The following is a 19,285-nucleotide window of genomic DNA, read 5'->3' as shown; positions in this document are numbered from 1 at the left end:
CATTTTGTGCCATTCAGTTTTTCATTAAAATTGAATTTAAAAATCATAGTTAACTTCTATCTTGCAAGTTTCTAGAATTCCTGTAAAACTGATTATTTAATTTCCCATTTTAAATAATTACTGAGACATTATATTATTTATTTATTCATTATTTATTAATTAATTAGTTAGTTAATTAATTAAAGACATTTCACAATTATGGCATATTCAGCTCATCATTAACCCATAAAAGATCCTAGGGACATTTTGTGCTATTCAGTTTTTCATTAAAATTCAATTTAAAAAATCATAGTTTACTGCTATCTAGCAAGTTTTTAGAATTCCTGTCATACTGATTACTGATTAATTCCCCACTTTAAATCATTACTGAGACATTATTTAATGTTGGCACAGACACTTCATTATTTTATTGTCATTTTGCAATACTATCTGAAGGTGGCACCAGTTCTTTTTCTGATCCAGAGTGGACAGATGTGTCCACGTCCACATCAAAGAGGGTTTTTTTTTTTTTGCATCCACAGCTCCAGAACTGGCCAACCAGACCCACCTCTAGACGACCCAGCATTGATCTTTATAGAGCTGCTTTCTGCCTCTTTAAGGGTCTGCGTGCCTGACGCATGGTCGGACAATTACATCATTGTTTCTCGTTCGCGACAACACGTGGAGCTGAACCCGACTGATCGGCTGGCGCTCGCACTGCGCTTTAAAACTTTCTTTAGTTCTGCGGCGCCTCCACCACGTGTGTGTGAGCGCGGCCACGGAAAGTAAAGCGAGAGAAGTGAAGAACGAGTGAAAGTCAGAGTTCTGCTGCCAGGCAACTGGTTTAAAAGTGGCGGCATCTTGTAAACGTTTTCTAGAAGTCATACTGACTGCTGATTCGCCAGACAATTTCAGCCCTGCCTTTCATCCCGCGGCCATCAAATTATTTCCCGCCAAAAGCAGCGTATTGTTGTTTACTGTTGCTATGGCAATAATACAGCTCATATACATTTTTCATATACTTTTACTTCAGGCCACCGAGAAATCACTTTAAATCTTTGTTTTAGAAGAAATCTAGCAGTATGCGTAAAGAAATGAAAGCGGTGACCGCAACGTACATAAGCATTAATCTTTAACCATTTCAGAACAGTAACAATAATTTTATGGATATAAATTAAGATAATTCTGCTTAACTTCGCATGTATCCAAGTAATTAAACTATATTAAACACTTTTACAACTAATTTTAAAACCTTTTTGCATATTTATAACATTACGTTGAACAGGTGAACAGCATCCTACCTCACGCTTCAGAAGCTAGAACTGGGGGGGCGCGCAACGTCACTTCCGCCCCTTTAATAGCAAGAGTCGTGAACTAGTGATTCGGATCATTTGATTCTGGATCGGAAGGTTCACTTTGAACTATTAATATGTACTCGCATCGTCTTTGGTTTGATTTACTGTTTGGTGAACCTGTTCACTAATTCACATTTGATTTGTAGAAACGATGACATGAAACACCACTAGATGGAGCCGCGGTCCAGCGAGTCTCCGAGCCGATTCACTCACCTGCTGGTGGGAGGAGCAGCCGTCCAGGCCCGAGCAAATGTTAATGCTCATCATTGAGATTATAAATAATTATGATTTCCAGGAAGTATTCATCAACTACCTTTATATGTATGACCAAAAAAGACATTATCTGAAGTTGAATGAACAAGTTTTTCTTTTCTTAATACATAATTCACTTCTGCTGATAAACAAACACAAAAGCTCATACTTTGCAGAAGTTGGACTAATGCAGAATACTCAGAGATGATGGATTAGCTGCACATGTTGATGTACTGTTGTAGTGCACAGTTAAAATAAAAATAAAAAACAAGCATGAATGCATGAAAGAACATCTAATGTGTATTTTAGATGTAGAAAATGTTTACAATTTAGGTTTATGATTACCTCCAAAATAATCAGATTCAGATTTATTCATCATGTGTATAATTATACCAGTACAACATGCAGTGAAATGCATCAGAAGAACAGAAAAATGGAATTGCATGAGGAAAGAGGAGAAAAAAAAAAGCCACCAGACTTAATCCAGTACATTGTGGGAACAGAAAAAACACCTTAGCAGCATGAGCACATGGTCCCTACACAACATCAAACTCGCAACCGGGGAGGGAAAGGTGGCCATAATCAAGCATAGACAAGCATCAGTGCTGCTTACAGGCATAAGCAGCAATAATAAAATCATACATTTGTTGTTGGATTTATTAAATATTATTCAAAAAAGGTGCTTAAAGACTGGTGTTAATTAGACAAATGTCCTTTCGCAGTGTTGCATTTCTTTGCTTTGCTTATTAGCCTTATATGATATGTTTTGGCTATGGAATATTTCCCCCTAATTGCACATGGATGGTTGAAATCAGTGACACTATTACACTATGGATGCCAGTCAAGTCCTGAAGAATTTTTGTTCCTGTAACAAAAAACAAAAAGCAGACACTAGAAATTGTTACAGAACAGTTCAAAAGGGAATATGAGCAAATAATTAAGACAAATACAAGTAGTTTTGAAACCTTTCACAATAATTTCTAATTTCCATTCCTTCTTCAATTGTCTATGCGGAAATGCTTGTAGTCTCACTGCTGAACACAGTTATTAGTTCCAATGTTCTTTTACATTTTGATTTCACCAAGGTTGGTAGAAGCCTAGTGGGTAAGACACTTGCATATGAACCAGACCAGGTTCAAATCCCACTTACTACCATTGTGTGACTAGTATCAGAGTTAACAAGATGATGGAGACGCAAGTGTAGTAGGTGTTGTGAGAAGACCAGGCCAGCCAAATTGTGCAAAAAGTTTATTTACAATATTGTAATGTACCCCCCACCTCCCACTAAGGGTTGCTGCCGCCACCATTTTTTATAATCTGGTCAGGTCCAGATACCACATCACACCAGGGATGTAGAAAAGTGAATTAGCTTTATCAATCACTCATATATAACGAAAGACATTTAAAAGCACTTCCCAGGAGCGGGCCATTCAGACCCCCCCCAACCCTCCTCGGTGACGCTCAGCTCGGCCGCCACTCCGAGTCCCGTCCTCCTCCGCCGCCAGATGCGCCCGCAAATTCCGCCGCGTAGCTAAATGTCTCCACCTAAACTAGTTCCAGTCCCCCCTACTTACCCGACTGTCTTCGCTCCCGGCCACGGCGATCCCCAAACACATGTCCGCTCTCCCTGTATCTCCTCCTCCCCACCTGCACGTGACGTCACAAACCCCGCCCCCACAGGCTTCTTCTATATACATACAGACAGAGAACATGGATGGCAGAAAAGCAAAGTGTGTGTGTGTGTGTGTGTGTGTGTGCAAGCATTTCGTTGCCCTCTACTTGTACATGTGTAATGACAATAAAGTTTAATCTAATCTAATATACACACAATATTACACCAATCTCTGAGACACACACACACTTTTCTTACAAGGAGTATAGTCAAAGTCAAAGTCAAAGTCAGCTTTATTGTCAATTCTGCCACATGTACAGGACATACAGAGAATTGAAATTGCATTACTCTCAGACCCATGGTGCTTACAAGTAACATTAAATACAAACAGTAACATTAAATACAACAATAACATTAAATACAAAGGTATAAAAATAAGCAAATATATCAAATTTAAAAACACAATATACAAATAAGGGCACATGGTGGAGAGTGCAAACCACGTAAACAATGTGAACAATGTAGTGCAACAGAGCTTGTAAAGTGTAAAAAGTGAGGTAGTTGGCAGACCAATGCTGCACAGAGAGACTGGCGCATGGTCAGTTTGTGTGTGTGTGTGTGTGTGTGTGTGTTAGAATTCAGAAAGTTTGTGGAGCAGAAGAGGGGAGTGGGGGGAGTGGGGGCAGAGCAGGGAGAGAGTTGAGCTTCCTGACAGCCTGATGGGTGAAGCTGTCCTTTAGTCAGCTGGTCCTGGCCTGGAGACTCCGCAGTCTCCTCCCTGATGGCAGCAGGCTGAAGAAGGTTTGCATTGGATGGGTGGGATCGGCTGCTATGCCGAGGGCTTTCTTGGTGAGGCGTGTGCTGTAGATGTCTTGGAGGGAGGGGAGAGGGACACCGATGATTCTCTCAGCTGCTCTGACTATGCGTTGGAGAGTTTTATGGCAGGACGCATTGCAGGCTCCAAACCACACAGTGATGCAGCTAGACAGGATGCTCTCGATGGTTCCTCGGTAGAATGTGTACATGATGGGGGCTGGTGCTCTTGCTCTTCTTAGTTTGCGGAGGAAGTAGAGACGTTGATGTGCTTTCTTGGCCAGTGCAGTGGTGTTATTTGTCCAGGAGAGATCCTCAGTGATGTGCACACCCAGGAACTTGGTGCTGCTCACTCTCTCCACAGATGCACCGTTGATGGTCAGAGGAGCATGCTGAGTATTTCCTCTCCTGAAGTCAACAACAATCTCTTTCGTCTTCTCCACATTCAGAGAGAGATTTGTTGTCTCCGCACCATGTGGCCAGGCGGCTCACCTCGCTTCTGTAGTTAGACTCATCCCTGTTATTAATGAGTCCCACCACAGTCGTGTCATCTGCAAACTTGATGAAGAGGTTGGAGCAGTGTGACAGAGTGCAGTCATGGGTCAGCAGAGTGAAGAGAAGGGGGCTCAGCACACATCCCTGAGGAGCCCCCGTGTTTAGAATGATGGTGCTGGATGTGTTACTGCCAACCTGTACTGCTTGTGGTCTTCCTGTGAGGAAGTCCAACAGCCAGTTACACAGTGAGGTGTTGAGCCCCAGCTGGATCAGTTTTTGTGTGAGCTGTTGTGGGATTATAGTGTTAAATGCTGAACTGAAGTCTATGAACAGCATTCGGATATATGAGAAGGCCATGTGAACAATATCTTCTCCCAAAACGAGTTGAGTGTACACACTGAACAATAGGATATTTTCAAGTGTCCATCAGTGGGACTAGAGACCAAAGCTCAGCTCAAGGCTGGAGAAAAGCAGTGAAGAAACAGACAAGAGGAGTAATGGGGGATTATTAAACCTGTATCACCCTCTGCACCACAGAACCTTCACAGTCCATATCACATATTACCTTACAGTTCCTTCAATCCACAGACCAGCACCACATCGAACCCAGTGAGAACCAGGAGACAGAGTCATGTACAGCTAGGGTCACTGACGCAGTCCCCTGTTGTCTGATCCAGTAGAGGAGAATTGCAACTGAAAAGGATGAGAGAATTTGCTGGTTCTTACAGAAAGGTGTTAGAACGCACAACTTATCAGTTTATTGTGTAAGGGGCATTGTAGCTGTGGATCGGTCTTTGGCACCAGTGGGAATTACACTAATGACATGGTTGATTAATGAAAATACATTTTAGCTCCCCTGGAATAATGTATTATTCAGCTGGAAGAACTCAGAAAATAAAAACATAGAAAAATCATTTTAAAACTCAGCTTTATTCATGTCTCACTTAAAACAGCAAGAAAACTAATGGCACAACTGCATTAATTATGTATATGTAAAATGTTATTTGAATTAGGAGAGAAATAACAAAATGGGGAGTAAATAGGAAATAGTGCAGAAAGACAGTATAAGGACATACAAACATAAGAGCAGTTTTTTTTTTTCTTCAAAATCTGCCTCTGCTTCTTGTCTTTGACCTTCTCTTTTTCCTGGGATTTCTGAGCTTGCCCTTTGCCATCCTGCAGCTGAGCAGTCCATGTCACTGTAGACGTGGTGAACATTCCGTCTTTAAGGGAGACCACCACAAACTGTTAAATAATAAGGAAATAATTAGCAAAGACAAACAGAGCATGAAAGTTGCATGCAGCAAGACTGGGAGACTGTATCAGTGTTACATTAAAATGTGCATGTGTGTGTATGAGAGTACCTGTGAGTGTTTGAAATGTGTCCGCAACATCTGTCCGATGTTCTGTGTGTGTGACAGGTCCAGAGCTGCGTCCACCTCATCCAGGATGTAGATGGGTGCTGGTTTAAACAGCAGCATGGCCAGGATCAGCGACAGGGCCACCAGAGACCTGCAGCAGAAGAGCAACCGCATGGCAACAGGCACGTCACATACCACTCTACTCCCACAATCAATATCATAAATTGTGTAAAATGACTGTGGGCAACAGCATTCATAGAAAATACCAATCCAAAGCAACGTCATTGCTCACTTGATTAAAACAAACTTTAACTACATCACAGTAAAGGTGAGAAGCATTTCAACACTTTAACTAACCTCTGTCCCCCACTGAGTTCTGTCAGGTTCTCTTTCCAGGTGCTGCCCAGGGCAACCTTGAATTCCAGCCCATCCAGAACTCCAAAGCCTTCAGGCGGAGCAAGTCGAGCATCAGCCCCAGGCAGCAGAGTGGAGAAGATGGAGCTGAAATCTTTGTTCACCTGAACACACACGCATGCATTAGAAAACATGTAACCAAAAACCATAAATTGACAGAAATCCCAATAATATTTGAGGGTTACTATAGAAAAATAAACCCCAGATCAAAAGAATAATGAAATAGATTCCCTTCTGAATTCTATTGATCTTCCTTCTGATTCTGAAATACAAAACAATCTGATTAAAGGCAGAGATTTCTAGACATAATGGAAATAAATCCCCTGGTGCTGAATGCTTCTCTGAGCGGTATAAGATATTTAAAGGACAACTGGTACCTATTTTAGTGAAGATATTTCACTGGATAAGGGTGAAGGGCCAAATGCCAGAAGCGATCATTACAGTTATTCCCAAGGGCGGGAAGGATAAGTGAGAGCGTACTTCATATAGACCAATATCAGTATTGAATGTTGATTATAAATTGCTTCTAGAATAGCAAAGAGGCTCGAATCTGTACTAAACTATCATTTCTCATAACCAATCGATTAGAGAAAGGCAAACAAGATAAAGTTATTTCTTTCATTTTAATTTATGTACATATTAGGAATATTTTGCATGTGTGTTATTTTGTGAATATTTTTTTATGTTCTTTTAATACTGTATATTGTAGAGAGAGGTGCAGAAAGACGTGATGTTCTGACGCGATGTTCTGACGCGACCTTGCTTTTTGTACAGGAATGCAGTATTGTAAATTGTGAATGCTTTATGTTAATGTTCAGTTCTCTTGGACACATGGCGTGAGAGTGAGAGGTGCAGAAAGACGCGATGTGTGGCGCGATGTTCTGACGCGATGTTCTGACGTGACCTTGCTTTTCACCTTGATATTTTAGGGCGGATGTATACCTAGCCGAATTGAACTGTAGGGGGTGAGAATGAGTCTTCGAACTGTGAAATTACCACATCAAACGTGACGTGGTAACATGGATGCAGCTATTTAACTGAATAAACAGTTGGTAAACACAAGTACATCTTATTGAACATAATTTATTTTCATCACCAATTATCATAGTAGAACAGCTTTCTCAAGCAGTTTGTGATGCATTTTGGAAACAGGAGATGAGCCCCTGGTCTAATGCACCACCTGGCTTGAGAAACCTGTTCTCAAAGACTGACTTTTAGTCATTGTTTGATGTTAACATTGTTTGATGTTAACATGCTAGTCAATGCTAGCATGTTAACATCAAAAACGCTAACAGGGTGTGGCCAAGATGCGTCACGTTAAATTTGGTGATGTTTAGAGCATGTTTAAAAATTAGCATGTTAGCATGATAATGCTAGCATGCTAACATCAAAAATGCTAACAGGGCGTGGCCAAGAAGCATAATATTAAATCTGGTGACGTTTGGACAATGTCTAAAAAATTAGCATGTTAGCTCAAGGCTTGCATGTTAGTAGCCGAAGGACAGGGCATCCCTAATAAAGTGGCCGAAGGACCGGGCGTCCCTAATAAAGTGGCCGAAAGACTGGGCGTCCCTAATAAAGTGGCCGAAAGACCAGGCGTCCCTAATAAAGTGGCCGAAAGACCGGGCGTCCCTACTAAAGTGGCCGAAGGACCGGGCGTCCCTACTAAAGTGTTCGAAGGACCGGGTGTCCCTACTAAAGTGTTCGAAGGACCGGGTGTCCCTACTAAAGTGTTCGAAGGACCGGGCGTCCCTAATAAAGTGGCTGTAGGACAGGGCGTCCCTAATAAAGTGGCTGTAAGACAGGGCATCCCTAATAATGTGGCTGAAGGATAGGGCGTCCCTAATAAAGTGGCTGAAGGATAGGGCATCCCTTATGAAATGGCCGAAGGACAGGGCGCCCCAATATTAAAGTGGCCAAAGGACAGCTCGTCCCTAATAAAGCGGAAAAGGTGGTCTTAATAATGTCATTGATTGGCTGGCGCTGCTGCTGTATCAGTACCCCTTGTAGGACCCCCTTTGCTGGCAATGACACAGTAGCAGTACCACTTAAAAGGGGCCCCATTTTACAAATGCTACCTATGCTAAAATTAGCATTCAATACATTTCAATGGGAAATGACCCTGTTTGAGTGTTAATAGCTTGGCCAGGCCCAGTCCGATCGCTTATAAAAGTAATAGCACACCTCACACAATATAGTACAAATTTTTGTTAAATAGCACGCCGGTGTGCGTGCTTCGGTACGACCCGCATTAAGTGCCGAAAAAAGGCTGAAATAATAATAAATAATTTTTTTTTGCCCATTGACACTTTTTGGTTTTTTAAAATTTGTGCATTTGTAAATCAGACAGAGACAAACCATATGTCAAAACATCGGTCTTGGCGATATCTACAAGACATCATTAAAAACTTTTTTGTATGTCAAACCATCTGGACACAAAAAAATCAATTTTGGACTAGGATAATTAACGCGTTCCGAAAACACTTTTTGGGGAATTGCGCGCAAACCGTAAATCCGACTGAGCCAAGCCATATGTCAAACTGTGCGGAACGAAAGGCCGAACAACCTGACATGAAAGTTGATCGTGTGCTGAAACGTGTCATCGCAAATTCTAAGAAACCAATTTTTAATGCTTTAATGTTTTCAAACTTTTAATGTTTTGCTCACAATTTGTGGCCGTCCTGTAGTCCCCAATGAAGCAACCAATATGTCATTTTGTGCGGAAACCTCTCTGTTTTTTTTGTGCGTTTCAAGGTCTTAGTGTGGCAAGGTCTTAGTGTGGCTTTTTTGCTTTTTTCCTTGTTTTCCAGATTTCCTCAACCACTGTTGGGGGTAGCAACACATCCAATATGTCGCCTTGACTCCCATGTCTCTAGCTTTTACGGCTGGTCACAGGGAGCTGAAAACATCTTCCTCTGCGCAATAGTAAACCGTACTTTTGACACTTTTGTTCATTCTGACAGGCTCAAAAAATAAAAATGGACTAACACAAAAAAAACATACACATGTATGCTTTACATCTGCCAAATATAGACTTTTTTAAAGAAAGTGTCACCTGAGCTGCCAGAACGATAACTAATTTATAAAAAAAATAAAGAACAATACAAATAAGAAAATTTAACAGGATTTGTGCGAATGTTAGGACTTGTTCTCTACACTACACTGCAGGTGCACACACTCGCAGACGCACACACTCACACACAGACACACACACACACTTTCTCTCTCTCAAGCTCACTTGAAGCTTATTCATTAAATTATTACCATCAATGTAGTAAGTGCAAGGTTAATTTATACACCACATTTAAACACATCTTAAGATGACCAAGTGCTATAAAATAACTTTAAAATTACAACAGTACAACACACACAAATATATTTGTCAATAATAACATATATGGGACAAAGCACAGAATATACACTGCAAAAAATGATTTTCTAACTTAGTAGTTTTGTCCTGTTTTCAGTCCATATATCTAAAAAATCTTAAATCAAGATACATTTACTAGACACAAGAAATAGCATAAGAAATGGTCTTGTTTTCTGAAAAAACATCTCAAAATTAAGTGATTGTTTGCTTAAAACAAGCAAAATTATCTGCCAATGGGGTAAGAAAACCAATCTTAATGAGATATAATCTCAAACAGAAGTTTTAACCTTCACTTAATTTTCTCATGCCATTTTTCTTGTATTGTAATCTTGATTTAAGATTTTTTTTTTTTTTAGATTTTTGGACTGGAAACGAGACAAAATTACTAGGTAAGAAAAGCTTTTGTTGCAGTGTAGCTATACATGACAACAGATTAAAAAAATAAATGGTCCAAAAAAGGCTAGTGAATAAAAACATGTCTTTAGTCTTTTAATGCAAACTGATAAGACAGAAGTTCTTGTACTTGGGCCTCACGCTGCCAGACATAAGCTACTACATCATAGTACTTTCATATAACTACATCATGACACTGGATATCCTTGCAAGTACAGACGTAAAGGATCTAGGTCCTCATTGACACAGGTCTCTCATTTGATTCGCATGTAAATAATATCATCAAGATAGCAGTCTTTCACCTTAGAAATATAGCAAATATAAGAAATATGATCTCAGTGCACAATGCAGAAAATTTGGTCCACGCCTTTATTTAATCAAGGTTAGATTACTGCAATACAATTACTGTCTAGATGTTCTAGCAGGTGCATGAGTAAACTCCAGCTAGTTCAAAATGCCGCTGCATGTTCTAACTAGAACCAGAAAGTTCGACCACATCACCCCTCACTGCACTGGCTACCAATCAAAATTAGGATTGACAACAAAATCCTACTTTTGACCTATTAGCTCTTAATGGTCTTGCCCTTCAATACATAAATGAACTTTTAGTTATTTACGATCCACCACGCTCCTGCATTCTAAGGGTGTGGGGTCACTACTTTGTTCCCCAAAGTACAGAAGGTCACTGGGAGCAGATCCTTCTCCTATTCAGCTACACAGTTGTGGAATGGCTTGCCGGTCAGTGTTTAAGTCTAAACTGAAAACATAACTGTTTACTCTGGACTTTTGTTAAAGTCCCAGACACAGTGTCAATTTGTAAGTCCACTTAATTACACAGTCATTTAGTCAAGCACAGACAGTGTTAAATTAGTTAGGCTGCACATATGTACCACTATAGCCACATACTTCTGTACCAGTTGTTCAATGCCACCGTCTGAGAGACCGGAGTCCAGTGAGACCACCAGAGAGAATCCTAGTCCCTGGCAATAAACTGCTGAGGTGACCCAAATATACCAGAGGCTCACCACCACCGCCACCACCACCGTAACAGCTAAATTGTCAGAGATTTTCAAATAGACCAGAAGCATTATAATGGACACGTAATATACACCATTACACTTGACTAAAACCTACTCTGCACTGTCCAGTACCTCCAAACATGGACAGATGCTGCATTCTGCACTTTGGACTTTTCCACCACTACAACTTTAGGACTTTTTATTTTCTTGGACAATTCATCACCAACCCTGCACTGACACCAATTGCAGGCTCACTCTACCTTGGAAGGGGGTCCCTCTCTGTATCACTCCTTCCCAAGGTTTCTTCCTTTCTTTTTGTCTCCTAGAGTTTTTCCTTGTGTGCCAAGTGTGGGGGGTGTCAACTGTAGGGTCTGTCAAAGCCCACTGGGACATACTGTATGTGTTTATGGGCTTTATAAGAAATAATTGTTTTTGATGTACAGGCTGATATGCATTTGAAAATTTATTCATGCCATTTTGCATGCTTCCCCAGTGTTGGTTTTATGTTTACATTTAACGTCTTTTCCAGAGCGACTTACAATCAGTAGTTACAGTGACAGTCCCCCCCGGAGACACTCAGGGTTAAGTGTCTTGTTCCTCTGGATACTACAATTTCCTCCCTCTATCCACAGACATGCACACTGGCAACTATAATTTGTCTGTAGGTATGGGTGAGTGAGTGGATAGTGTGTGTGTGTGTGTGTGTGTGTGTGTGTGTGTGTGTGTGATCTGGATTATGCAGTTATAGAATCTAGGCGAGTGAGTGACATTCGTGAAATGTTGTGGGTGGATGATTAAAATGAAATGAGCTTATTAGGGCTCTAGCTCCTATGCCAGAGCAACTCGACTCTCTGGGGTAAACGCCCTCAGTGACAATGATTCCAGTTGCCATGTAATATCAGTCTTAAGTTCCATTGGCTTGCCAACAAATGCACAAGTACAGATATTCAGGAGCGTGATTTATATTTTGTAAAAAAACCCTTTCAACTGTAGGGGGAGCCCAGGAGAAGAACCGAGGTGAACGGGGTTTACAGGTGTCACTTACTTTTCACAACTGTCAGGCCAAAAAAGTGCAGCTCTTTGATGCTGAGGAGATGTGATATCTGAGTAAGAACATCCTGTCCTGTAGCCTTCACCTGGAGGGGAGAACGGTGAAAACGAGAGCGTCTGTACCAGACTGGAGACAGTCAGTCATCCTACAAGCATGTTAGAAATCTCAGACAAGGATCACATGTCTGGATGTACAGTGGAATCTGAGTACAACACAAGACAAAACTTCCTGATGAACAGGGCTGCAAATATAAATCTGATTAGCAGAAAAAACATTAGGCAAAGTTATTTTACCCCCACAGTGATGTCCAGCTGCTCCTTGGTGGGGAGCAGAACGCAGATGCTCCTCCCCAGCTTGGCTGAGACAGACATCCTGTTCTTGGGGGGATGTCTGCTGTGCTTTAATCTGTTATCTTCTGTTTTATTTTCTAATCTCACTCTTCTTGGAGATGAATGTTTAAATGCTGCATGCTTCTGGCCTATAGAAGACATAAAACAAAAAACCGAGCAAAAGAAAAACTATGTTTATTTACTGTACAACGTTACTGTAGTCAGAGTGCAACAGAACGCCACTCTGAGATGTAACCGAATACAGAACAACAATGTTGTAATAATGCTAATATCCTAATCCATTTATGCATTAGTTCACAAAGTTCTGCATCACCCAGAATGCACCACAGGGTTATGGCCAGGAAATTACAAGTCTCAGCTCATTACACGAGCCATGCAATTTGAGTTTACAGATATTATACAAGTAAAAAGAACACAATAACATGCCAACATGGACTGTAACAGAGTCACCTTTGACCTTTAAAGAAGTGAACCAAGCATGAACACGGAAGAGTTTACATTTATGTTTTTGAAAGGAATTACACTCAAATAATTCTAAAACGGTTTCTTAACATTGGCATGGTGTTAAACAACCAACCAACCTTGAGCCCAAGAGACCAGAGAACTGGGGGCTGCTGCCATTTCAACAGTTTAAACAGCCACTAAATATGTACAGACCTATACTGCCACGTCCGTATGTGGCGTCTTTTTTTAGGTGCAGTGGGTTTCCGTACCGTCACTTCGCAACATTGGCTGAGACTGGAGCGTGGTCCCATTAAAAGAAGGCACCTTATGTCACCCAGGGGTGGGGATTGCATTGCTTTGACCTTTTCATGATGTAATTATATTAGTATTATATCAATTTAATGACATACCATAATAATATTACATTATGTTTATATTATATCATGCCGTCATTATATAAAAATCCAAAAAGAATGTAAACTCATTTTTTTGTAGTTTGGGTTTTAAGAAATAGTGCCAAGATGTGTCCAAATGAGCAGTTTAGAGAGTTCACGCAGATGTTTCTCTACTAACATCTACCTGTTTCCTTATTTCCAGTGTTTCTGATGCAGATTATGGTCCAGATGGTGTAATATCAGATGATCCGGATATTTCTACTTTCACTCTCCACAGACAACAATGGTACTAACAAGGGCCAATCGCAGGGCATCTGAATGAACTATTTATGCAATATGTAATGATCCAGTCTGCCTTCTACGACACAACTGAACTGCAGAGAACTGTAAACTACCTGCATTTTTATTAGTATTCTAGTGTTAATAATGGAATGTTCATTTAAAAATAAAGCCAGTCAATCAATGGACATTTCAACATCAAATCAATAAGCATTTTACTAATGAGCATCCCCATGGACCACAATTTCATTCTCAAGAAGCAGGGCGAGAAATCCAAAGGGCCTTTCCTCTAATTCACACCAGTGCTCTAGCTGGTACGATCCTCGGCTGCTTAACGGAGGCTAATCTCCATAAATCAACTAATCAGATGAAGGGAAGCAGCGAGTCTCTCTCTCTCTCATCCACATGGAGTCTCGCTCAGGACCATTCCAGGGGTGAAAATAAAAGGGTGCGTGTTGAAGAGGACGGGACAAAGCTGTTGTTGTCACACTGCTGTAAAGTGGCTGTAAATTATCATCAAATTCGATTTTTATTTGTCACATACACCATCTCATGCTGTCTCGTCGTATTGTATAAGCAAAAATAACTGTACAATTACTGCCCCATGCAATAGAATTATGAAGCATGGAACTGCAGGGTTGTGGCAACACATGAAGGCATGCATATGAAACTTTATTTAAAAAAAAGATTAATCCAACCCAATTGGAATTATCTGCTTCAGATGGAGCCTGTATTTATGTTCGCACACACAAAGAGGGGGGAAAGCCAGGCCGGCTCAGCTCCACGTGTAGCGGGTCGTGAAAAGCACCGAACCCGAATCCTGCTGACGCGGGCTGATTATTGGTTGTTGGTCATTGATCACCGATTCGCAGAAACTCACAAACACGAACAGAGCGTACAGGTCGCGTTAAAGGTCCGGAATCTACCGCGAAACCAGTCAACCTACCGACCGAAGAAGAAGAAGAAGAAGAAGGGACTAAAAGCAAACACGAACCTGCACACTCCATTCCAACACTCCCCGGAGTGTCGGTGTAGCAGCTCAAGTTATCCGGATCCTGCGAGTAACGGTGCGCGGACCAAGCGCGCCGCGCTACTTGAAGGAAACTCCACCCACTTTGGTCCAGACCGCGGCTGGACTGTACCAAGTAGACACGGGGTGGGGGGGGTGGGGTGACAGACCTGACTATTTTCATAACATTTTTACATTTACGGCATTTATCAGACACCTTTACCCACAGCGACGTACAATCACAGCGACAGTCCCCTTGGAGACACTCGGGCACACAATGGTACTAAGTGGGGTTCAAACCTGGATCTTCTGGTTCATAGGCGAGTGTCTTACCCTCTAGGCAACTACCATGTACCATGTTATATTTACGTTTGTGTGTGCGCGAATGTGAGGGTGAAATATACATACATACACATACACACAAACATGATCATAAATATAAATAATATTCATTTATCACACACATGAATAACATATATATGCGTGTGTCCTTCATGTGTGTGTGTATGATAAATGAACATTATTTATATACAATACAGGTCAAACGTTTGGACAAGTTTCTCATTCAATGTGTTTTCTTTATTTTCATGACCATTTACGTTGGTAGATTCTCACTGAAGGCATCACAACTATGAATGAACACATGTGGAGTTCTGTACTTAACAAAAAGTGGAGACCTGACCTCCACAGTCACCGGACCTGAACCCAGTCGAGATGGTTTGGGGTGAGCTGGACCGCAGAGTGAAGGCAAAGGGGCCAACAAGTGCTAAACACCTCTGGGAACTCCTTCAAGACTGTTGGAAAAGCATTTCAGGTGACAACCTCTTGAAGCTCATCGAGAGAATGCCAAGAGTGTGTAAAGCAGTAATCAGAGCAAAGAAACTAGAATATAAAACATGTTTTCAGTTATTTCACCTTTTTTTGTTAAGTACATAACTCCACATGTGTTCATTCATAGTTTTGATGCCTTCAGTGAGAATCTACCTCATGAAAACAAAGAAAACACATTGAATGAGAAGGTCTGTCCAAACTTTTGGCCTGTACTGTTAATGATGATGTTTGTGTATATATATATAAACATTATTCAAAGGTTTTTATAAAACTTACATTTAAGAAGAAGATTAGCAGTAGTCAGTCTGAGATTATAGCGAATCAGACCATCCCTCTCTTTTCTTGAACCAATGTTTAGATTCCACACCACAGCAAATCAGTACAACAACTGTCACAATATAGCATTTGCGCAATAGAGCAATACACAGACGGTAACTACTAGTGATCTGTAAGGCCCTCCAAAAACATTACAGTCCAGAATTAATCCTAGAATCGGTTTTAGAATCAAAGCACATTAAATGGTGTGCAGCAATTTCGTCCGAAAATGTCGTTGGTGTATACAGTTTGCAAACCATTAAGACCTAATACAGTTCTGCATTCAGATATCATCCCACAATGCAATTTCGCTCTGAAAAGATGGTCAGGAGAGATGAGACGTGGGGGCAGGGTGCTCAACAAGTGCCTTTCGTTGGGAGCTCCAGGGTTTCCATGGAGAGACAGCATTCCAAAGATCAGCTGGTTAAATAAAAAAAGCGTGGGGCACCCACAACATTGCTGGACACTGGAAATTGTATGTACAGAAAATCAACCCAACACCAACCCAAAAGTCCAATATGGTACATATAATACATACTAATACTACAACAGATGCAAATATTTACCCATCTTTGTAATAATTTAAATCTAAATATTACACATGATATCCTACCAATATCCTACCACACACACACATTACTGAATTACTCCTGGGCTCCTCCATCTATACATGGAGGAGAAAATAAGAGCTAATACTGCCACCCAGTGGCCACAAATCGAAATTTAAAATGATCTGAGAAGTTAATCTTTTTGTTCATTATTCAGAAACTGACGACTGTGGAATTGCAATCTATGCTTCACTCGGAGAAAACAATGATGCAGAGCAACAGAGCTGATGTTTCCTGGCACAAATCCTCGCCCAGGCCACAGCTCTGTACTAAAACCTGGTCAATGATGTCACAGATGGATGTCCCAGAACCTGGATGGTCCATCTTGGATAAGTGATTAATTTCCTGACTTTAATTTCCTGTTACTAAAATATGTAGATATAAAGGCTGGTGCCAGGTTAGTCAGAACTGTGCTTTATTGTAAATGACTGTAGTTATTACCTCTTTTTCAGATGCACACTGGTACATCAGTCTACCACGCATCTATTTCTAATTTATCATCCTTTTTACCAGCCTCAGTGTGGTGATACGTTCTCTAATCAGATATTATCGGGTAGAATTCAGAGAAATACCAAAGTAATTTATCTGTTCATCCTGTATAATTAATCATTTGCTGGTATTCTGGCAGGTCCATTCCTGGGCATTGAATTCTTCTCCCAGATGTGATGTGATGTGATGTGTGTGAACCTACGATTCACATAAATGAGCCACTCTGTAGAGGCCGAGTAGAGGCTGGTTAAACTGAGTTACAACTGAGATGTAACAGATCGATTTTATCATATAAAATATAAAATGGTCAAAATATATTTGGTATACTGATTATGGTTTTATATATATATATATATATATATATATATGGTATACGGTATATGGTAATGTCTACATAGCCACTCGAAATTCTGAACTATAAGATGCACAGACAACTTAATTCAGGATATCAGTTGAAAATGTGTGAAACTGCTGAAATAAGAAGAATATTTTGTCATGTAGTCTGATTTCTCTCTATTCATCACCCAGCTATAATTCTTTTTTTGAATGACTGTTTCTGATTTTTTGATTAACATGGTGCACAGTTTATTAGCCAGTTATACACAAACAGGGATCAGGTCAAAAAAGTATTGTCATTTAATCCACAAAGATATACAAATATATACACGTATTTACAGATAATTATGCATATAAATGGCGTTGGAGAGGTATCACAGGTGATGCCCAATCCGGAGAAGCCCCAACAGTACAATCAGTGGAGGCGGATCCCCGGCGTGGTCTGGAATGGCGGCCCCGGTCCCTCAGGCTGGCTCCCCGGCATGGCGGCCCCGGTCCCTCAGGCTGGCTCCCCGGCATGGCGGGCCCGGTCCCGCAGGCTGGCTCCCTGGCATGGTCCCGCATGGTGGCCCTGGACCCTCTAACCTGCAAACATAAATCAGGGCCGACCCTTCCGGGTATGTGCGGGCCCTGTCTCCACACATCCCCTTTGACGCCTCTTGCGTCGTTCCCTGCCACATGCAGGGAGGTGGTCTCGAAGCCTCCGGCAACCACACACGACACCCCAGTCTGGTGCCTTCTGTGATCAGGCAGCCCCACTCGCTTGGCTGGCTCCCCGGCGTGGTCCGGCATGGCGGTCCCGGTCCCTCCGGCTGGCTCCCCAGCGTGGTCCCGCATGGCGGCCCTGGTCCCTCCGACTGGCTCCCCAGTGTGGTCCCGCATCGTTCCCCGCCAGTGCCAAGACTGGTCGAGGAGATGTAGGATACGTTTTTTGGGTCTGATCCAGGTTCTTGGCTTCAGCTCCGGCTCGTGCTCCGGTTCAGGCATGAACTCGGGCTCCGCCTCCACTTCCAGCTCAGTATGGATCGGCTGGCTCCAGGTCCGGTTCCAGCCAAGATGGACCTGCTGGCTCCAGGTCTGGTTCCAGCCAAGATGGACCTGCTGGCTCCAGGTCTGGTTCCAGCCAAGCAGGATCTACTGCCACCAGGTCTGGTTCCAGCCAAGCAGAACCTGCTGGCCCCAGGTCCGGTTCCAGCCAAGCAGAACCTGCTGCCTCCAGGTCCGGTTCCAGCAAAGCAGAACCTGCTGGCTCCAGATCCGCCTCCAGCCAAGCAGAACCTGCTGGCTCCAGGTCCGGTTCCAGCAAAGCAGAACCTGCTGGCTCCAGGTCCGGTTCCAGCCAAGCAGGATCTGCTGCCACCAGGTCCGAATCCAGCCAAGCAGGATCTGCTGCCACCAGGTCCGGTTCCAGCAAAGCAAAACCTGCTGGCTCCAGGTCCGAATCCAGCCAAGCAGAACCTGCTGGCTCCAGGTCCGAATCCAGCCAAGCAGGACCTGCTGGCTCCAGGTCCGAATCCAGCCAAGCAGGACCTGCTGGCTCCAGGTCCAGTTCCAGCCAAGCAGGATCTGCTGGTTCCAGCCAAGATGAATCTGGCAGCTGCAGGTCAGGCAGAAGCAGTGGGTTTGCCGCTGCTTCGAGCTCCTGGTCTGAACAACGAATCCCCTGTGAAGGAGACAGAAAAGGTCAACAAACTGTACACAACTGGTACCAGACCACGGAACCCAAAGTCCAGCTTCGCAATCTGTATGTCAAGATTAATATTCTTCCAGATGAAGGAGGAAGTTCTATTCTTCACAGTAGAAATATTGAAACTATTTAGAAACACTAGAAGGATTTTGAAGTTCAAGTTCAGGGTTGATGTAGGATGTAAAATGGATTTTATGGAGTAAGGTAGTGGAGGAGAAAGTTATTTACCTTTGCATCCAGTCTTCTAGAAAACACAGATCCAGTCAGATCAGGCCGGTCCACAAATGGATGCTATATGGACAAACACAGACACAGAATGTTAGTCCAGTACATGGTAGCAGGAGTACAAATACCAGGTTATGTTCATTCTAAATATGAATATAATACATGGCCAGGGTGGACACTGACCGCTCTTTGGCAAATTTAGT

At 42.1% G+C, this 19,285-nt stretch overlaps 1 protein-coding gene across 1 annotated transcript; it reads right to left on the bottom strand.

Annotated features, from left to right (window-relative positions):
• Positions 1-5,484: 5,484 nt before the first annotated feature.
• On the bottom strand, positions 5,485-18,052 carry LOC114795648 (structural maintenance of chromosomes protein 2-like). Its single transcript, XM_028989167.1, has 4 exons — positions 17,780-18,052; positions 6,225-6,385; positions 5,871-6,018; positions 5,485-5,751 (listed from the first exon to the last, which is right to left on the bottom strand). Exons 1-4 carry the CDS (start codon positions 18,050-18,052, stop codon positions 5,485-5,487), a joined length of 849 nt encoding a protein of 282 aa, XP_028845000.1.
• Positions 18,053-19,285: the final 1,233 nt, after the last annotated feature.

This window comes from Denticeps clupeoides, chromosome 8, assembly GCF_900700375.1.
Source record: "Denticeps clupeoides chromosome 8, fDenClu1.1, whole genome shotgun sequence".
NCBI classification, from domain to species: domain Eukaryota; kingdom Metazoa; phylum Chordata; class Actinopteri; order Clupeiformes; family Denticipitidae; genus Denticeps; species Denticeps clupeoides.
Note: the sequence above shows the minus strand (reverse complement) of the source record. Positions and strands in the feature narration are given on the sequence as shown.